Consider the following 20,860-nt stretch of genomic DNA (forward strand, 5'->3'; position numbering starts at 1 on the left):
GCTGTTGTTTGCAGGCTCCACGATCGAAAGATGTGTGTGTTAGGACTGTGCGCGCTCATGGATCTTGACCAGAGGCCACAGGCTGTCAATCAGGTCGCAGGTCAGCTCCTTCCCGCAGCCATCCTCCTGTTTAACGGCTTGAAGAGGGCCTACGCCTGCAGGGCTGAGCACGAAAATGATGAGGATGATGATGAAGAGGATGGAGAGGAGGAAGAGGAGAATGGTAAATGAGCTTTTATCTGTGGCAGCACTCTACTGAATGAATGTTTTGAAATTAGTAGTTTCATTGAGTTGTTCACAACTTTACATGCATTACTGATTGGATCGAGTGGCTCTGTTCAGGATGGATTCGACCATATTTTTAATCTGTAAAACATTATGCAATTTCAAACATTAGTCAGTTAGTTACAAAGCTATTTATACAGTAAATTGTTTCAAAGCAGCTTCACTGCAATAAACATGACGATAACTGCTAATGTTGCAAAATGTATCAGTTGAAACGACAACTTTTGCAACTCTGCAGATTGTCATTTAACTCATTTGATTCGATAAGTGATTTTGCAAAGTACATAAACCCATGCGATGCAGCTCTAAAGGAGACAAGTGTCATTTATTCAGCTCATGTTTTGTTCTCATGTGATAGCGTCGGTGCAGTTAAATCAATATTTCTGAATATTAATTGTCTTTAATTATTTGTATATGCTATATTGTCACATGGCCCCTATATATACATATATATTAGTGCTGTCAAAATTAGCGCGTTAACACATGAACATTTTTTTTCTGTCATCCTTTGGCTAGTGTTACATTATATGATACGTGACAAGACAAATGAAAGTGTGCTTTCTGTGAATATCCTGACTGTGACACACTCGACGCACAGAAAGACACATGTAATTAATTATGCCGCACACATAATTATGCCAAAATGGCTGTATTGATTGTATATTCTCATAAGAGCAGTCTTAAATAAACTTGAAGCATCAAATGCGCGTCTTGTTCGGCAGCGGCAGATCTTAAAGTGACAGCAGCCTAATAAACAGTGGCTGTGATGTCTGTCATTAAAGTTAATCAAAGAACAGAGAAAATTGTAGATTTAATCCTTATTAATCTATATTTAATTTATGATGCATGCGGTTAAGACTGTAAAGTGTTTGATAACTTTATTCAATTTCTGTATATGTCTAACAGGTATGAAGGCCACAGGTAAATATGACATTTATTATAATGGGTTTATGTGTGAAGATTGTTTGGAGTTATTTGTAAAGCATAATAAATGTTGGCATTGATAGCTTTCAATTACACTGTAATGTTGAATGTCTATCATTGTTTAAAAAAAAACAATGACATTAGTATCAGTGATACTGGCCTTCATTCATAAAAAGATGCCATTACAACAAATGTATAATAAAAAAAATAATTAATTTGTTAATTTGGAGAGTAACTGAAATTATAGTATAAAAATATTGAAAACTTGCAGAAATGTGCGGTGTAAATGCTTTAAATTTTATTTATAGATAGATTTGACAGCACTTATATATAGATGGATCTAGATATTCCTATTCTAATTTGGAGGAAAATGTAATAATTGATCATTGTTGGCTGTCTGATCAAATGGAGTCTTGTATTACATTAATTTGTCACACTGGAAATGGAATATCAAATGTTTTTTGTCAATATAATGCATTTGAATGTAGTTGTTCTGACATGAGCCTACTTGTGCAGCTGAGTTAGGCAGTGATGAAGATGACATAGATGAAGAAGGCCAGGAGTACCTTGAAATGCTAGCTAAACAAGCAGGAGAGGACGGTGACGATGAAGACTGGGAGGAAGACGACGCAGAGGAGACCGCTCTCGAAGGTTACACGACCTCGGTGGATGACGAGGACAACCTCGTCGACGAATACCAGATCTTCAAAGCCATAATACAGAGTACGAGTTTCACTTGACATACGGTGTGAGCGAAATGAATACTTTAAAGAGCGCTTCACTTAGACCTCTCTCTCTCTCTCTCCCTCCCTCCCTCTAGATGTCCAGGCCCGTGACCCAGCATGGTACCAGGCGCTCACACAGTGTCTCGATGAGGAACAAAGAAAACAACTTCAGGATATTGCAACACTTGCAGATCAGCGGCGAGCAGCGCACGGTGAGACCAATATCTGTTTGAGTAATCATTTGCACCAGGGCTGCGTTCAGCGCCGACAAAACGTTGCAAAATGTTTTTGTTTTAAACGGGTAACGGTGCTGCGTTTAACACCCTGTTCTGAGGACACAGGAGTTGCAACTATGGCAGCTGAGAAGGAGCCCGAATTTTAGGAGCCTGATAAAACTGATAAAATGCGTGTGTAATTCTGCAACATATGCTCGATGTAACAGTCACAGCCTTTACCGTCCAGAATAAAAGCAAACATCCCAATCGAGTGAAGGGATTTGTGGAAACTGTGGTTCCCAATTATTGTGATCCAACATTTGCCTCACGTTTCAGGATGAAAACAATAATTTCAGGTGAAGGATAATCCACTTCTTACCTCTGAGATTGTGTTATGATCTATATGACCTTATTTTTATTGTGAGTATTAGGCTTATCATTATTTACTGATCACTGGTTGATATTGTAATATTTACCATTATATAATCAGAGGTATATAAACGTTTATGAACGTGTCACTCCACAATACAATAGCAAAGTGTATAAATATGTATAGTATTTTTGTTATATTAACCAGTGCCTAGCACACCTTCCTAAGGAAAGGATATGAGCCAGAAGACATTCTAATTAAACATGACGTTCAACCGGAAACCATAGCAGAACCAGCAGCCATATCACCCTGTAACCCAAGAGTGGTTTCCCACTGAAGCTAAGCAGGGCTGAGCCTGGTCAGTACTTGAATGGGAGACCACCTGGGAAAACTAGGTAGCTGCTGGTAGAGGTGTTAGTGAGGCCAGCAGGGGGCGCTCATCCTGTGGTCTGTGTGGGTCCTAACACCCCAGTATAGTGATGGGGACACTATACTGTCAATGAGTGCCGTCCTTCGGATGAGACGTTAAACCGAGGTCCTGACTCTCTGTGGTCATTAAAAATCCCAGGATGTCCTTCGATAAAGAGTAGGGGTGTAACCTCAGCATCCTGGCCAAATTATCCCATTGGCTTCTGTCCATCATGGCCTCCTAATAATCACAATAAAATACAATTAAATAAAATTCTTACGACAATCATGTCTTCTAATATCTTCAGTTGTAGAATAAACTGAGATGTAGCGAACACATTTATAAACCACTTTAATTGGACCCATTGTGCGAGCTGTCGCTTTTACATGTTGCTGCTGATTGGGCTGACGTATTAGACACACCCACCAAACGAGAGAAACCGCATCTCAAACCCGTTTCACGCTGTTTCCAGGAAACATGACATTCAACCGGAAACCAAAGCAGAACGTTGCGCACCGTTTTGAGTGTTGAACGTGCCCCAGATGTTGCACCCAAAACACACTTCGTTTCAAGCTTTTCAAAGACTTGCACAGTCGACATGCTTCCAAAATGTTAGCCGTTCATTCGACTTATTGATTTTCCCTTTTTCCGCTTTTGCTTCCAGAATCAAAGATGATCGAGAAGCATGGAGGATACAAGTTCACAGTTCCCGTGGTGCCATCCAATTTCAACTTTGGTGGCAGCGCCCCCGGGATGAATTGAGTCCTCTCTTTCCCTTCCCCTTTCTAACTGTGACTGAATGTAGTGAAATGAAAACACTTGTGTTGCTCCCTGAAGTAGTGGTTCCAGAACTGGTTCTTCTCTCTCACTCTTCAATCTGACTATCAAATTTAAACAGCACCAGAAGATGCGGGAAAGCAACCAAATGCAGCCGATGCCTGGGAAAACAAACCAAGAACTTTGAACGCTAAGCAAGTGGGGGAAAATAAAGCTCTGAACAATGTTGTCTTATGGAATCCAGAAATTAAGAGAGGTACCATAACGGCAGCTCCCACACACATACTACGGGGGTTAAAGAATTGAAATTGAGACGTAATGTCAAATTCATTGTCACTGTATGGGCCGAAGGGCCTTTTCAAGATTATACCTCTGGCAGTAGTGTGTCAAAGTTTTTCATCGTCAAAAAAAGACAAACAATTCTCATATTGTACATAACTAGCCATGGCACTTGATTTTTAAGTTGCCTGGTCAAACAACCAGAGGCATTTGTAAGGTGTCAACGTGTATTCAAATGTAGCATATTGGATACTTGTCATAGCACTATGTGATGCCTGATCTCTGTAAATTAATGACTAGCACTTTCATATTGTTCAGGTCTCTTAGCCTTCTGTATCAGACTGCAAATTTTTTAACTCAGTTGAAAACTATTTAAGAATTGGAACATTGTTACCTGGACGGTGACTTCTCCTATAATGGTTGGTGTTCAGAGGGCTTCAATAATAGTGTGTGGCAATCATTTGCTGCTTGTAATGATAATGTTTTAGGCTCCAAAATGAAATGCACTTGGTGTTCAATCTGGATAAAGATGTTGTTACAAGCACTGTAAGTCAATTAAGTCATTGGAGCATGAATTAAGGAGGTCTCAAGCATTTGGTTGATGTATGGATGAACCATCAGTATACACAACATTAAAAAAAAAAAAAAAAAAACGGCTTTAAATTTGAGCATCGGTTTGAATTGGTTCGACTTCTGTAATTTCTTATTGGTTGTTTCTTCACTATTGGTGATCTGTATACCTGCAATATTAGGTCTCATCTGGGGAAAAACTGAAGCGAGCAGAGAATATGTGGCAAAGTATACCATTTTTTCTTAAAGCTATTGGCCCTGGCTTTACAGACCTGAGTTTAGATTAAGCTAGGATTAGGCTTTAGTTGAGTTAGGACATTTAAGTAGCTTTTATAAACGTGCCTTAGACAAAAAAAACACGTGTTACTTGAGACAAAACAATGGCACTGACACATTTTAAGAGATGCCAGTGCAAGTTGCTTTCAGTTAAAGTCTGGGATTTGCCTTGTCTGTATAATCAGGGGATACACTCCTCAAGTTCGTAAAGCATGGTCTTGGTAATACTGCAGAGAAATCCCTTGGATATTAAACCCTTGTCAGGTTTTTTTGACTTTTGAAAACAGTCTGAGCCAGGATTTTTCTCATCGTTACTGGGCCTTTTGGACCTGTTATTTAACGCTCCATGACCTGACTGGTGATGTCCGAATGTGCAGTTCTTGGGAGACTTCTTGAACAGTTTCAAACTCTGAGCAAATGTTGGACATTTCTCATATATATATATATATAGCAAACCACAGCTACATGATTAATTGCATCACAAAATGTAAAATATTATCGCACAATTGGATTGATGATATACAAATACGTTTGACACGAGTTATTAAAACAAGTCTCGCCCAGGTAGAACTAGACTCTGCTGGAAACAGGCTCTCTGGGAGTTATTGTTATTCAAAAATCTTTGATAACTTTTCATGTTTTCTCAAGATTATCTGACCTAAATGTGCAGAGAGTCTGATGAGTGCTGTTGAGTTATCGTAATGAGGTGCAGACTGTCCATCTTTATCAGTCCAATGGTGGCTTTCAAATCCTCCTTTCTCTTCTGAATTCTCTATTACATATTTGTGTAGGTCAGTTTTCTAATGAAATAAGAGGGTGTAATTTGCATCGGGGAAGCTATAACACACAGTATCATCTGAGTTTAACATGGTAAACTGGTGAAACTGATAAACTAGGATAGTGTCTCTGTTTGAGTGGAAATTGAAACCACCAGCTGCACTGAATAAAGGCTAAAGGGAGGTTTTTTTTTTTTTTTTTTTTAAGACCAACCTAAAGTTGCCATCTGTCCAATAAGGATGCTAAATTTCACTACTGGTTTGCATGTGTTTTTAGAGGCTTCCAAAAACTCCCCAACACACATTACACATACAGATGATTGAAAAAGGTTTGTTGCCAATTAAAACCAATGAAAAAATAAGTCTTGTGCTCTGAACTTGATCAATTCAAAAACTAATTTAGGTATTTTTGCTCTCTGGTACTGGCTGGGCACCCAAAGACTCTTTTGTTCCTCTGTTTTTCTGGTTCTGTGAATGAGTTTACTGTCCTGTTCAAGTAAGCTGACCTGTGAAAATCAATCATAGGCCTCTTTTTCTTTTCTTTTTTTTCTTTTTTTGTAGAAGTCAAGGATTAATTCACCCAAAAATTAAAATTCTGTTATTAATTATTCACCCTTGTGTCGTTTCAAACCCGCAAGACTTTTGTTCATTTTCAGAACACAAACTGAGACATTTTTGATGAAATCTGAGAGCCTTCTGATCTCTCCATAGACATTAATTTAATTACCAGTTTCAAGGTCCAGAAAGGCAGTAAAGACGTTGTTAAAATAGTCAATGTGACTCCAGTGGTCAGCCTTTGTGTTATGAAGAGGTGAGAAGTGTTGAGCCGCCGTTCTGACACAGAACTCAGAAGCCATGCACTGAATTCACAACGTCAACTGTTGGAGAATTGCAGATGAAATTAAATTGTTGAATAATGCCATTACTTTTAGTGAACAAACAAAAATATTCTCGTTGCTTCATAAAATTACGTTTGAACCACTGGAGTCACATGGACTATTTTAACAAAATTTAGTTTTTTACCTTTCTGGGTTTTGAAAATGTTAAATAAATAGTTGTCAATGGAGGGACAGAAAGCTCTCAGACTTTATCAAGATCTTCATTTGTGCTTCATTTGTGAGGATGAACAAAAGTCTTACAGGTTTGGAACGACACAAGGGTGAATACTTAATGACAGAATTAAAATTTTTGGCTGAACTAATCCTTTAAAGGTATAGTTCAACTGAAAATGTAATGTTTATCTGCTTACTCCCAGGGCATCCACAATGTAGGTGTGTTTGTTTATTCTGTAGAACACTATATATAAATATATATATATATATTTTTTTTACTCCAACTGTCATAATGCATGTCAATTGGGTGTAATGTAATTCGAGTAAAAAAAAAAAAAACATACACAGACTTCCAATTAAACACAGCTGCTCGTGATGACACACTGATGTCTTAAGACACTAAACTATCGGTTTCTGCGAGAAACAACAGTATTTAAATAATGTTGAACCTCAAATACAACAATGTACAATTATGGGATGATTTTAGACTCAAAATGATTAATACATTCACGCACAATTATCCATGAACGTTTTACTATCCACAGACAAATGCCTTTCAACTTGTATGTGCAAAACACAGACTTGCATGAATGTGCTGCAGTTTGTATAAATAGACATTTTTGTGAATGCAAATGTTTTATTTTGCATTTGTGTATCATCATTTGCGCATCCAACAAGGAAGACGTGCATTTGTGGATCATGTGGCACGCGTGCATTAATTGGCGTCTTTTCTGCATTGATCTCATTTGATTCATTTGGATTTTGAGACTTTCATTTCGCGTTTTCAAGCGTTTCCCAACCCACACACACATAACAGCCAGTGAATATGCCTGATGCTGAGTATTAATTAGGGATGGGACGATACACTTAAACTCACAATACGATGCACCTCGATATGCCAAGGTTACGATACGATATGTCACGATACGATATCAAAAAAAAAAGTCTTTCCAAATCTGTGATTTTTTTTTTTTTTTTTTTACCACCAAAGTAATGTACTAAAACGAAAGGTAGGATATTTCTCTTTTTTTGCATTTTGGTTCTATGTTGTTTAAAAAAAGGAGAATTTTTAGAAGTCTGCGACCTCATCTTAAACAGGGGTGCCAATAATTGTGGAGGGCACTGTAGGGCTGTCAACCAATTAAAATATTGAATAGCGATTAACTGCATGATTGTCATGAGTTAACTCGTGATTAATCGCAATTTAATCGCACCTTTTTAGCAATTGTAAATGTATCTTAAATTAAGTTTAAATTAAGTTTTTAATATTCTAATCAACATAGGTATGGACAAATATGCATGCTTTATGCAAATGTACATTTATTATTAGTGAAACCATACTTATTCAATAATAATCAATACAGCATGAAGACTAGACATATCAAAGGTCATAGATATATTTATCTAAGAAATTGTTCATGTCTCTTAAGCCTAAACTTAAAAATAATGAGTAAGTAGTGATTTCTCTCATTTTAACAATATAAAGGGAGTTTTTACACTGGCAGTTTAATTCAGAACAGGGAAAAGTTCATATGAGAAATTGTTAATGTGTACCAGTGAGCAAACCAGAACCACACCATACCTGGAGGAGGTCCATATTACACGAGTAGGAATATAGTGTGGCCCCTTTAAGAGATCCGCATTCCCTATTGAACTGCCGGTATTTTGCGTGTGCGCGCCGAACTGGGCCGTGATTCACGTGGACAGTGTGAAGAACACGGACGACTCGGAAGCGCGCTTGTTCAGGAAAGTAACCTGTGCATTAGTTTTAGCCGATTGTAATGTAATTAGCTCAATAAAACACGTGTTCTGTAAGGGGTTATGGTGTTAATGATTTACCTCAGACATGAGTGAGAGTGAGCTGCAGTGCATCGCGCTCAGACTGCAGAGAATGTGCTCAGTGAAAAAACACACTTTTCTTTCTGGAGTCTTATAAAAGTTAAACAGAAAATATGGTAGCTTATGTAGGCAATAACTGCATTTTTGGTTTAGAATATTAATGCTAATGTCAACCCTTTTCTTTCCCTATTAATGTTTGCTGTTGCATCCTTTGCGTCTGACTGCTCTCACTTTTTCCAACTATGCCTCAGATCAGACAGAAAATGCGCGCTGCGTTTTGTTATGTCTGCCCCCCACACACACACACACACAATACACTAAATTATTTATATACTACGCAAATCATGCAGCAGTGCCATCTATCTTTATTTCGCGATCCATTTTTTTCGACCTCGATGCGTTTCGTCACGTTTTGTATCGCGAAATTTTGTCAAACGATAGTTCGTCCCATCCCTAGTATTAATGTATGCACAAAAACCAAATGTGCATTTCTATATTTAAACGAATACTTTACCACTTGTGTGTGCAAAATCCAGATATACATGAATGTGCAGCATTTTGTACAAATAGAGACATAACTGTGAATACAAAAATTAGATTTTGTATTAATGTTGGCCAGAATTTGTGCGTGCACGAGTAAGATGTGCATTTGTGGATCCGGTGACGCGCGTGCATTCATTGACTCGTTTCCGAGTCGATCCTATTTGATTCATTTGGATTTTGAGACTTTCATTTCGCCGGTTTGGACTTGCACGATCCACACACACAGCTTGTCGAAGAAAACCTGCTACCACTAGATGGCGGTATCCTGCCAAAACAGCCGCACTGTAACGCTCTTCTGCCTTTATAACGCTTAATGTTTCCAATCCTCGTTATGAAGACGAGGAATCGCTTAACAGTAGGCTAACATTAAAAAGGTATTAATAACGCATACTTTGTATAGGCAGGCAGATTAAATCTGGTTATGAACACAACATTTTTTATCACATAGAAATCAATTATAAAATGCTTAATATGCAATATTAAGCCTACTGTTAAGCGATTCCTCGAAAAGACGCCAATTAATGCACGCGTGCCACATGATCCACAAATGCACGTCTTCCTTGTTGGATGCACAAATGATGATACACAAATGCAAAATAAAACATTTGCATTCACAAAAATGTCTCTATTCAAACTGCAGCACATTCATGCAAGTCTGTGTTTTGCACATACAAGTTGAAAGGCATTTGTTTGTGGATAGTAAAACGTTCATGGATAATTGTGCGTGAATGTATTAATCATTTTGAGTCTAAAATCATCCCATATACAATAGCCGTCCCTGAGCCATCACTGCCTGTAAGTGAGGTCAAATTACGCAATGTGTAGAGAAATGTGCTTGAGATCATTCCCGCCGCTTGTATCCCATTGAGATTCGCCGGAACTTGTACATTTGACCTCACTCGCCGGAAGTGATGGCGTGCTCGCGGCTTTTGTAGTGTTGTATTTGAGGTAAAAAAAAATTATATAAGTATAATTTCTCGCACAAACCAATCGTTTAGTGTCTTAAGAGATCAATGTGTCGCCACGAGCCGCAGTTTAATATGGATTTGTGTCTATTTTTTTTACTCTCATGTGTTACCATTGACATGCATTATACAAGCAACAGTTGGAGTTAAAAATCTTCATTTGTGTTCTACTGAAGAAACAAACACTACATCTTGGATGCCCTTGGGGTAAGCAGATAAACATTACATTTTCATTTTTGGGCAAGCTGTCCCTTTAAGTTCATTGAAGTCAATTGGTATTGTTGGACTTATCCATTATTGGTATTGATGGACTTGATGGAAAAAGAGACCCTAAAGGAACATGCTGACTTTTTGAGACTTCAGCTTATTCATTGTATTAGATTAGTCCATATATACCATTCTCATCTCTGTCCGTGCCATAACTCTGTCTGACGCACACGCCGCTAGCCTAGCTTAGCACAAAGACTGGAAGTAAATGGCTCCAGCTAGCCTACTTCTCAACAAGTAACAAAATAACCCAAAAACTCAGCATGTTCCTTTAGTGCATGGCAGAAGCATTGTTTATGCCACATGGATTGGTGTTGTATATAATGCAGATTCTTTGAGTCAATACGCAATGTGTTAGTAGCAATAGTTAAAACAATATCCCAGATGGTCATTGTACTGCACGATTGGTTCTAGAAATATGCCAAGGGAAAAACATTTATCTGCTTTCCACTCAGAAAATCTGACTTGTTGATAGATGTAATACAGTGATGTAATTGGGCAAACAGTTTCAGACAAAGACTTCCATATTTCATGCTTAATATTTGTAATAATAGCGTTGACAAACATCCCAACCAAGCTAATGGAAATAAACGGAAAAAGCGTTTTAAGATTTTAGTAATGTACGAGAACAATTATTAAGTATCTGAAGACCAAGAAGCATTTTACAATAAAGCTTGCATTGACTATCACACGGTTATAAAGACGAGCATCATTTCTACGATATGACTGAGGCTGTAGTCGTGGAAGCGTCTTCATCCATTAACTTTTTCTTGCACTTGATGCCAAGAAGACTGCAGATCTTCATCAGCATCAGATCTACGATCTCCTCTTCTTCAGAGGGCTGAGGGAAAAGAGACAGCATTAATTAACTGATCTAGAAAGGTGAAATGTTTAACACAGCACTGAATCCATTGATTATGGGAGATTTACAGTGGGGTGAAGTTGCTCTTCGTTGAAAGCCACCAAAATCACGGATATAAAGAGGTTGAGCACTACAAACGTCATAAAGATAATGCAGGATCCGATGAGGAAAGCACCCAAAACTGGATTGTAATCCAAAACCTGTAGGTAGAAGGAAATGATACAATGAGCAATACAAGTTACTAAAAAAGACTGGCAGAGAGTAATTATGTAAAGGCCAGTATATTTACCTCATCATAGTTAAAGATACCGAGTTGTAGGCAAATAATGGTCTGTGCAGACTCGAGCAGAGTTCTGTAGGAGTAGAGCCTCCAGCCGTACATCAAATTGCACTAATGGGATACAAAAAGTCATCATGTACATCGCCAGCCCAACACGTGTAAAAGTTATTGTGCATACTCAAAACTGGCATCAAATGGCATTGGTTCTTCTGTCTGACCATCGGCTTGCATTTCAGTTTGTTCCTCATGCGATCATATGACTTAAGAAGACCTAATATAGGCTGTGTTCTCCTACAAATGTTTATGCCCCTCACCTGCTAACACTGGTGGATCTCGTGCATATCCCAGGTGAAATAGACATACTATTAAATGTATTAAAAATGCATTATATAGTATATTTGTATTGTATTAAAACATACTCAAGTACATTTTTTTACGTATTTAATATGTATTTTTCATCTTGGAAGGTTTTAACGAAACGCAATCCCTTGATGACATGGAATTCACTATGGAGCTGATTTATTATTTAAACCCCATTTTTTACTTATGCATATTTATGCACTTATGTTTTATGCACTATTCTATATGGATATAAGTTGGAGAAAATATATCAAATCCTATATATGAGCTGTACATAAACAAAAAGAATTATATTAAAAAAATCAATAGTATAAAACTTTGACTGAACATACTGTAGCTACAAGTGTTATGCAATTAAATGTCAACATAATTCATATATTATGCAAGGTTATGCGATTAATTCTCAAAATAGGTATACACTTCAGTTAAGCATGATCTGCTGTAATGTCACAATCAAATTGAATTGTGGGATATAGAACTGCTTGAAGTATACATCGGAGTAGACTCGCTCCGTCTGTCAAAAATGGAGTGTACGAAGCCTGAATATCTCGGCTGTCACGTCATCAAAAATCACTGAAGGTCATCTCATTTTGAAGGATCCTTGGAAGGCAGTCTTCGTTTCACATCCTTCATTCAGACTGTTTTAAAGGGGGGGTGAAACACTCAGTTTCAGTCAATCTTGAGTACCTATAGAGTAGTATTGCATCCTTCATATCTCCGAAAAGTCTTTAGTTTTATCATATTTATAAAAGAAATATGGGCTGTACCGAGTCTTTCCGGAAAAAAAACGAGCGCCTGGAGGCGTATCGTGTGGGCGGAGCTAAAGAATGACGATCGCGAACAAAGCGGTGACGTCCTCAAGCGTGGAGAAACCCATCTATCTCAGCTAATACAGATAATGATCCACAATCAAATCTGAGGCTGAAATAAATTGAACAGGAGAAACGGCAACATCAGGACGTCCGTCTCTGTGGTATGTACTGTATTTAGGGGCCTGTCAACATTTGTGTGTCTTTACAAGCAGTTTATGAGGACATTATTCGGTTTATGGACTATTGTATGCGACTAAACATTAGATGTAGCAAGCAAAACGGTTTTGCACATCAGAGGCAGACTAGTGTAACGTTATACAGAACGACAATGGAGTCTGTTAGCGCATTTGAATGACGAAGCACGCGATCGTGTCGTTTACTGATGTTTACTCACGCGACGACCCAACAGCACAGACATTTGAAGCAGTTTTACTCACCGGCTGCTTCCAAAGCAGGACCGAACCTTTATCGCTGGGACCGCTCTGTCAAAAACACACTTCTTTGGTATGATTTGGTGAAGTCCTCTGACAGCAGTGGCGTGTAAAACCACTTTGAGACGTGACTGAAGCGATGCTTTGAAGCTTCCCGTCATTTCTGCGTTCAAATCGGTTCAAATGCAGCGCTGCCTTCCCGGAATGCTGTGCTGAAGCGTTGAAGTCTCTCGACGTCACCCATAGGAATAAAGTGGAGCGCGGCGCGCGACATAGGTCTTCACGGAGGACTGGATCTGCAGCTAAGAGCAGTGTTTACGGCGTGCATTTCCTCTCTCGCTCTAGTGACGCGCCGGGAGAAGAGCCCGTACGGCCCATACAAGGACCTTCCGCTCTATTAATGTCAAGCCGACCCATACTCGAAAAAAACTCTCCGAAACTTGTGAGAAACCGGAAGGAGTATTTTTGACACAGAAATACTCTATCAAACGTCCAACATTAGTTTTTGAAACTTTGTCTATGTTTAGGATGGGAATCCAAGTCTTTAACAGTGTAAAAAGCTCATTATTCATGAAACAGCATTTCACCCCCCCTTTAAAGTATGCATCAAATGTATCCTTTGCACCCCTAATCACCCACAATCCTTTGCACACATTTTTCAAAAATAAACTGATGGAAAAGTCGGTACTGAGCTTGTCTGATTTCATTATCAAATGTACGGCAAAAATAATGTTTTGGACATGAAAACATATATGTTATCTTTGGTTTTGCTGTAAATTAATTACTAACACTAAACTGTCAATAATGTAACTAGGAGACCGTTGTCATTCAATGTATTGCAGTAAAAGAAAGCCAATTAATATAAAGATTGGTACTGAGCTTTTCTGACTTCATTATCAGATGAATGAATAGTATAATTATTATAGTATAATAGTATAATTATTATAGTATAATAGTATAATTAATAGTATTTTCGTGCTGTGACCACACAGGAACATGTGTTACGTAGCCATGCGCACTTACTAGACCATCTCATTCTAGTGTTTAATTGCTGAGGAGGACACTAGCCTACAATCCTCAGAATGACTGGGCTGGGAAGGATACAGCCTTCCGTTTGAGAAACACCCCATATAATTTTGCGCATTTCAAACTGGTGGCAGGGATTCCCCCGAGGTGACGTTTGCGAGTGCATGTCAAAGTGGAGAGGAACGCTGACTATAGCACAAGCAGAATGAACTACTACTACTTTGTCCTTCCAGGAGCTTGTAGGCCAGTGGATCCAAACTCAGATCCAGAAGGATCCCAGAGTTTAGCTCTAACCCTAATGGAACACACCTGGTCCAGCTAATCAAGTCCTTCAGGATTACTTGAAAACTGGGCTGCATTTCACTCCACTTTTAGACACACACTTGTGAACTTCCCCTCGGTGGAATCCCAGCCACCATTTTGAAGTACGCTCCACTTCGTTAGGTGGATGAGGGAAATTTAGATGGCAGACCCTCGCTCCCTCATTTTTGACTGAGGGAGTCTACTTCATATGTACACTTCAGGCAGCTTCATATACCACAATGCAACACGATTGTGATGTCACTGCATATCGTGTTTGATTTACCCCACCACAATGCACTCATACAACGTAAGCAATGACACAAGTGAACGAGTGCACATCCGAGTGAACGAGATAGAGGGAACTAAGCGAGTGAAGACATTATAAAAAACGCTCTGGAACACAGCACTGGTTGGGACTAGAAGGGATACAGCCACAGCCAGACGGCCAGATTGTCCTACCATGGCTTACTAGGCATGTGCACATCAAAAATCTGTCAGTTTTGTCACACTGAACAACAAATAATTATTGTTAATTAATTAAATTCCACGAACTGGTTCTTCTTGGACAGTTCCTCTCAATGAACTGGTTCAAAAAGCAAATTCATAGGTTCCTGACATCATCATGCAATAATGTCACTGCATTTCTTTTATGTATTTCTCAGGGTCATGTTATATCAAAGGATACATTCAAACCAAGTAATCTGTGTCAGTGCATATTCTAACAATCAAACAAAGTTATTTGCGCGAGTGCATTTGCTGATTATTGCCTTTCATTTACTTAAGTTAATGGTGTTTGTGTTCACAGTTAATGTATTTATCGTTCACGTCGGATTCGAGTGAAAACTGTGCTACTACAGTACACATTCAGGCACTGATCAACAAACGCAGATATGATGTTACTTGTCTACAGTAGCCTATATAAAACGAATAAACCAGCCTTATAAACTTAATAACTTAAAATATATACTGCATGCACAGTTAACTACAGTACCATGTATTTAAATCTCTCGATAGAAACGTTTTGCATGTTGTAATAAAAAATTATTTTATAACAGTAGTCATAATATGTCCAGTAGCCTACATGCCTTAGACTTGCTACGCCAACCCAACCATCCTCTGTAAGCCTCAGCGAACTTCGACAGCAGGTTAAACCATAAACTGTAAAAAAGTTGATTGGATTCATTCTTCTTTTTTTCTTCTGGGATGATCTACTTCGGCTTTTGCATCTTGCAAAAGATTCAGATCAATTAATCAATTGATTCAGATCAATTAATGAACTGGCTCAACCGGTTACTTTTTGAGCACTGGCTCAGAAGAACGATTCGTTCAAGAATCGAACATCACTAGTAGGTGTAGGCGTTAATAATCAAAAAAACATAAGTAGCAAATTTTAATTGTTATTTTATTGCGAGATTTTGTTTCCCTTCTGACCATAGCTGTATCTCTTCTAGCCACAACCTTGAAAACTACAGTTAGGAGTGTTATAGGGTTGGAACTAAATCCTGCAGAATTTTTGCCCTCCAGAAGCTGCCTCTCTTGTTGGCCCTGGTCATTGTCTACTTTTCACAAATTGTGAGGGAGTATGATACTCACAGCAATGGAATAGGCCAAAAACATGATGGTCATGACCACGATGAAGCCTGAGATATCTGTCCAAGCTCGCTGCAGTGTAGAGGTGATCATGTGTAGCTTGGGGTTGAGTCTCAGCAGATGCCACAGCTTTATGGTGGCAAGCAGAACTAGGAAGGCTATCAGATAGCCCAGTACAGCATCTGCCGTGGCAGTTTCATAAAAACTGGCAAACCTGTTAGAGAAGCAGCTGTATTAATTGTGAAGTGTATATTGTGTAGACATAGTCATTGATCTGGAAGAGTTTAAGGCTTTCACTCACATGTCTTTGTTATTTTGGTAATAGTTAATGTCCCGGTTGCCCAATATTGTCCTCTTGACAAACACAGATAAGGCACTCCAACTTAGAATAATGATGGCCAATTCCAATAGATTCCACTTGCTTTTGAAATATGCCCATTTCTGCTGCTTCATCAGTTTCCCCTGTTAATCCACAAGATATTGTGTATTATAGCTTCACTGATATACACCATCTTATTTTAGAGCTCTATTTGAGAGCTGACCTGCACAAACATGTAGTAGAGAATGAAGAGGAAATAGATGGCCTCTGATGCCATAACAAATACATGAAAGCCACCAGTGGACTGATAAAGATGGACAGTCTGCACCTCACTCCGATATTGAAATGTGCCTGCAAAAACAACAGAATTGCAGTAAGTCCAGACTTTGAGTACATGAGAATCCTAGGAGAATCCAAAAGGAGATGCCTCACCTACTCCTGTGGTCTCAAATATGAGAGTTACAATGCAGAAGAGGTTCACATTTGCATTATAAACCGTGAACTCCACAAAGACAGCCCGTGTATACACGTCCAACCAGATGTTGTCAAGAAGATACTGAAGAAGTCTGTAGGAAGGAAAAGGAAAGATCAATTGTTCTAACTTGTGAAATTTGATTATATATTTACACATTATGCTACCTGCTTGCGTTCTGTTGATCTGGGCCTAGGTCCACCACAAATCCTCCACCCCTGTAAAGAGCCAGTCCACCCCAAACAGGGTTTGCCCGGAGTTTGGCCTGAGTTTGGTAGTGCCACGGTGTAGGTACAGTCTGATAGCCATTCTCATTTTTAGTCTGGTTCCAGCCTGGACTATAAGAGCTCATGTCCTCCGCTTCCCAGGAGTATGGGGCATGGCAATCAGAAACGGTGTACTGCATGGTCTCAGCAACTATACAAGAGTCTTTTTTTACCCTAACCTGACGGAGTCGAGCATTGCCAACAAGTTTTGAGTTCCCATCTGTTATGAAGCCTGAAAAGGTAAAGTACATTTAGGTCTAGAGGTACAATAACCAAACCTTTGTCATGTGTTTTTATTTTAATCTGGAACAAGTAGACAATACACATTGAAGGAATACCTGAATATTGCCCAAACAGATTACTGACCAAGGAGGATTTGGCCCAGTTGAATATATCTTTGTGGTTCATACTCGCTGAAATGCGATTGCTGAAGCTCTGCCGGATGTGCTGAGTGAGGTAGTACGCATTTGGATCTCGCTGACCATATGCAACCAAGAGAAGCATCCACAGGAATCCCACATAAACTGCAATGTAAAAGGCTGTGTCAAACAAGCGAATCTTTCCATTAATGAAAGAGTAATTGTGTCCTTCTTACTGAGAATCTCCCGGATGAGTGCGAAAACTTTCTGCTCCTTGATCATGTTGTTTTTCATCCTTTCTATGTCAGTGGGAGGTGGAGGTTGATAGAAACTACATGTGCTGTCTCTCCTGGCAATTCTGACTGCATCAGGATCATCTGTGGACAGACGTTTCATCTGAAGTTTTGCCACGCTGATAACGTGATTATCAAAGAAGATACTGTAAATTGACTCTTGTTACCCGTGTTGGATAGCGTCCCGCCAATTGTAACATCTCCATACTCTTCTTGATCTACAGTTTTGAGTACCAAAGCAAAAAAGACTGCAAAGCCCAGTACCTAAAGAAACCATTACAAGGTCAAGTCATCTAATGGACACTGTCATGTAACCACACGCTTTACAGGAATTGGTAATAATACAGAATATACAATCATAAAATTTAAGATGGAAGCTCTCATGAATTGACTTTTTAATTCCGTCTCTTACTTTTACAGGCTGGGTGATGAAGAGGCTTTCAAAGAATGACACCACCATTGAGATGAGCCAGCTAATGGAGCGATCCTTCCCATAGGTCAACCCATACATCATAGTGAAGTATGCTGAAACACCACTGGTGGATAAAACAAGAAACCAACCAACGAACACAAACCACCAGGGCAAGCCTTTCTGACAACACTTTTTGCTGTCTTCACTGCTGCCCTCTGTTGGACTGGAGCTACGAGTATGCAGACCACTGGGAGAACAGGAGGAGGCATGTGGTTCAAGTAGGTTCTTCATGCCTTGGACCTGCAATACAGCCTGGTTGTAGCCCTCTGGCTTAAAGAAGGATGAAGGTCCCAGCAGTCTCAGTTCTTTCTCCACATTTTGGAGTTGTTTGTAGAGATACTGGTTGTAGATGCTGTGTTTTTCATTTTGGTCTGAGCTATCACAAACACTTCTCTCTGAGATAGGAACAAAAAAATATAGTTTTTTATATATAATTAAGCGTGCATGCCGAGCTTCATTCAAAGACAGGTGTGGAAAACTCAAGTTTCCACTTCCAACCTCAATGTTTTCCCATCATACTGCATTCCAGGCAACTAGGAACTTGGATTACGCTCACCTCTATTTAAAAATAACCAATGGAATATTGCTTTAGTTGACGAATGACTCAAAGTCAGGGTTGATCTATCAACAAAACTTTACGCATTCTATCCGACGTTCAAGTTTTAATTAACATTCAAGTTCAAGTTTTACATTGTCTGGAACTAAGAAATATGAAACAATATTCACCTTTCAGATTTACACACCCAAGGGAAGCCACAAGCGTTTGCTCCTTTTTAGAAGAATCGGTGTAGAACTCTTTTCCAACTTGATTGTGTTGACAAATTATCTCTTCAACCAATGACAGCAGATTGTTAATATCTGTTGTGGTGGAGTCCAGTTCTATCCTTGGAACAGGTCTTTTCATGACCTTATAGAGTGACTGTGCTATTCGTTTGATGTCCTGAAAAAAAATCATAAAACCACAATTGTTAAGAGTGAGAGATTGAACTATGCTGGGTCAAACGCTTGAGGTTGACCTGCCTTTATCACAGCGTCAGGTGTGATATCCTTGTGATTATAGTGTGAAGGTTGATTCGGGGAGACACGTCCAGTTTTGGCTTGCTTTGTGGGATCTGTCTTTGACTGCTGCTTTGAAGACTTTTGCTCTCTTGGACGAGCATTTCTGAAGATGCTCACAATAAGGAGATTGATAGGAAACATGATAATGGAGCTTTGGACGCCAATCATGACCTGTTGCCAAGTGAACTCAATCTGACCTGTAGCCCATGCAAAGACAGAAAACACATTATTATAAATAGTATGTAATAATAATTTTATGTTTTGAGTTCATATAATAATTATGTTTTAAATCAAGAAAAGTCTTTAAGTTTTTTTTGTTTTTGTTTAGTTATGTCTGTAAGTGCTGTTTCCAGAATGAGGGAAGTGATGTCAATCCTACAGGATATTGTACTCTCAAGTAACTTGCTGCAGATTGCTACACCAATGTCTAAGCCGGGTAGCCTTGAAATCTAGACGCACCCTAGCAGCAGCAAATCTAATTTGCCGCGAGTGTCGTCTAGCAACTCTCAATACACTTCTGAGCTGTAAACGCCAAACTTCGTCGGGCCAATCACATCGTGTGTAGAGTAGGTGGGTGGGGCTTAACATAACGACGGCCGAGTTGCGCTTGCGTGCTTCTAGTAAACACAGAAACTGCTGAACGGCGGTCTTTCGAATCAGCTCTGACTTTTCTCTGAGAAAAGAACAAAGAACGGCACTGAAGTCATTCTTAAAAAGGGAAAGATGTGTTCGGAGTTTTGCTGACCGGATATGGAGAAAGTTTAATCTGTCAACAAGCTCTGTTTCACCTTCGTTGCTCTGGTTGGTTGTAGCGCTATCCTATCGCGAGCAGAGGGCCTTTGGCAGACAGCTGTTTATCCCGCCCCTCGGATTGAGCTGTCAATGGTGAGTTTCCAGACCAAACATCTTGATGTGGGTCTGACTTGTCAGGTTATAAGCGGGGCTCAATTCCCTGTGAACACTGGCAACGCTTTTGTCTTAGATGAGTATTTATGCGATTCTCTGTGATAAAAACCTCAAATCTAAAGATCCTAGAAGGTTATTTCGAGACACAGAGCATCCAAAACCAGCAAGGAATCGCTGACCTAATAAAATGTCTAAGGCAATATCAACATTTGAGGAAATGCATGGGAAGCAAGTGTGCAGCAGGTATGGTCCCACTGAAACCTCTCTACAGGACTCTAGAATGAAAATAGAGATATCAGGATATTTTAGCATATAAAGACCCTTAACTACAAGGAACCTCTTGCTTTCTACTACTACAGGACCTTTTGTGTTTTGTATCATAGCAATCAATCCTTGCCATTGTGTACTTCAAAGACTTTATCTGCCCACTTATTTTCCAGAGGTGCGTTTCCCAAAAGTATTGTTAGCCAACTATGGTCACATGTTCCATTGACTTTATGGTGGTAACGACAAAACTTGTGACCATAGTTCGGTTTGGGAAACACTCCAGATCAGAACAGATGGAGAGAAGAGAGTCTTACTTCAATGCATACACTAGACAAAACCAACATTTTAAAATAACGTTAACATTACATTTTAACAAAATAACTTTTTTTTTTAAATAATAGACAAAAACACATTTTAATAATGTGTTAGTTAATGATGTAATTACTACTAACAGTGCAGCTGTCTTGTTTTTTAAACAGCTATTGGAATGAAAAACCTTTAACAGATATGA

At 39.1% G+C, this 20,860-nt stretch overlaps 2 protein-coding genes and 1 pseudogene across 4 annotated transcripts in view; 2 read left to right on the forward strand and 1 right to left on the reverse strand.

Annotated features, from left to right (window-relative positions):
• The window catches only part of ipo7 (importin 7), a 28,011-nt gene extending 23,477 nt beyond the window's left edge, over positions 1-4,534 (forward strand). Inside the window, exons 22-26 of one of the 2 annotated variants that reach the window (XM_067457844.1) lie at positions 15-223; positions 1,192-1,206; positions 1,726-1,932; positions 2,030-2,146; positions 3,593-4,534. In XM_067457844.1, coding sequence (XP_067313945.1) covers positions 15-223; positions 1,192-1,206; positions 1,726-1,932; positions 2,030-2,146; positions 3,593-3,690 — 646 coding nt within the window. In that variant the 3' untranslated portion in view covers positions 3,691-4,534. The remainder of the gene's footprint in view (positions 1-14; positions 224-1,191; positions 1,207-1,725; positions 1,933-2,029; positions 2,147-3,592) is intronic. The other variant, XM_067457916.1, reaches the window with a different exon arrangement.
• On the forward strand, positions 2,811-2,927 carry LOC137089059 (5S ribosomal RNA; annotated as a pseudogene).
• Positions 4,535-9,771: 5,237 nt separating the features above from the next.
• pkd1l2a (polycystic kidney disease 1 like 2a) overlaps positions 9,772-20,860 on the reverse strand; it is a 41,531-nt gene continuing 30,442 nt past the window's right edge. Inside the window, exons 28-41 of one of the 2 annotated variants that reach the window (XM_067458037.1) lie at positions 19,138-19,373; positions 18,844-19,057; positions 18,058-18,512; positions 17,813-17,909; positions 17,589-17,729; positions 17,332-17,517; positions 16,895-17,225; positions 16,688-16,821; positions 16,479-16,606; positions 16,238-16,398; positions 15,940-16,150; positions 11,424-11,525; positions 11,203-11,334; positions 9,772-11,113 (exon numbers count right to left, since the gene is read on the reverse strand). In XM_067458037.1, the coding sequence (XP_067314138.1) occupies positions 10,988-11,113; positions 11,203-11,334; positions 11,424-11,525; positions 15,940-16,150; positions 16,238-16,398; positions 16,479-16,606; positions 16,688-16,821; positions 16,895-17,225; positions 17,332-17,517; positions 17,589-17,729; positions 17,813-17,909; positions 18,058-18,512; positions 18,844-19,057; positions 19,138-19,373 (2,654 nt within the window). In that variant the 3' untranslated portion in view covers positions 9,772-10,987. Of the gene's footprint in view, positions 11,114-11,202; positions 11,335-11,423; positions 11,526-15,939; positions 16,151-16,237; positions 16,399-16,478; positions 16,607-16,687; positions 16,822-16,894; positions 17,226-17,331; positions 17,518-17,588; positions 17,730-17,812; positions 17,910-18,057; positions 18,513-18,843; positions 19,058-19,137; positions 19,374-20,860 lie in introns of those variants that run through there. The other variant, XM_067458122.1, reaches the window with a different exon arrangement.

The sequence above is a fragment of the Pseudorasbora parva genome, chromosome 1, assembly GCF_024679245.1.
Source record: "Pseudorasbora parva isolate DD20220531a chromosome 1, ASM2467924v1, whole genome shotgun sequence".
In the NCBI taxonomy this organism is placed as follows: Eukaryota; Metazoa; Chordata; class Actinopteri; order Cypriniformes; family Gobionidae; genus Pseudorasbora; species Pseudorasbora parva.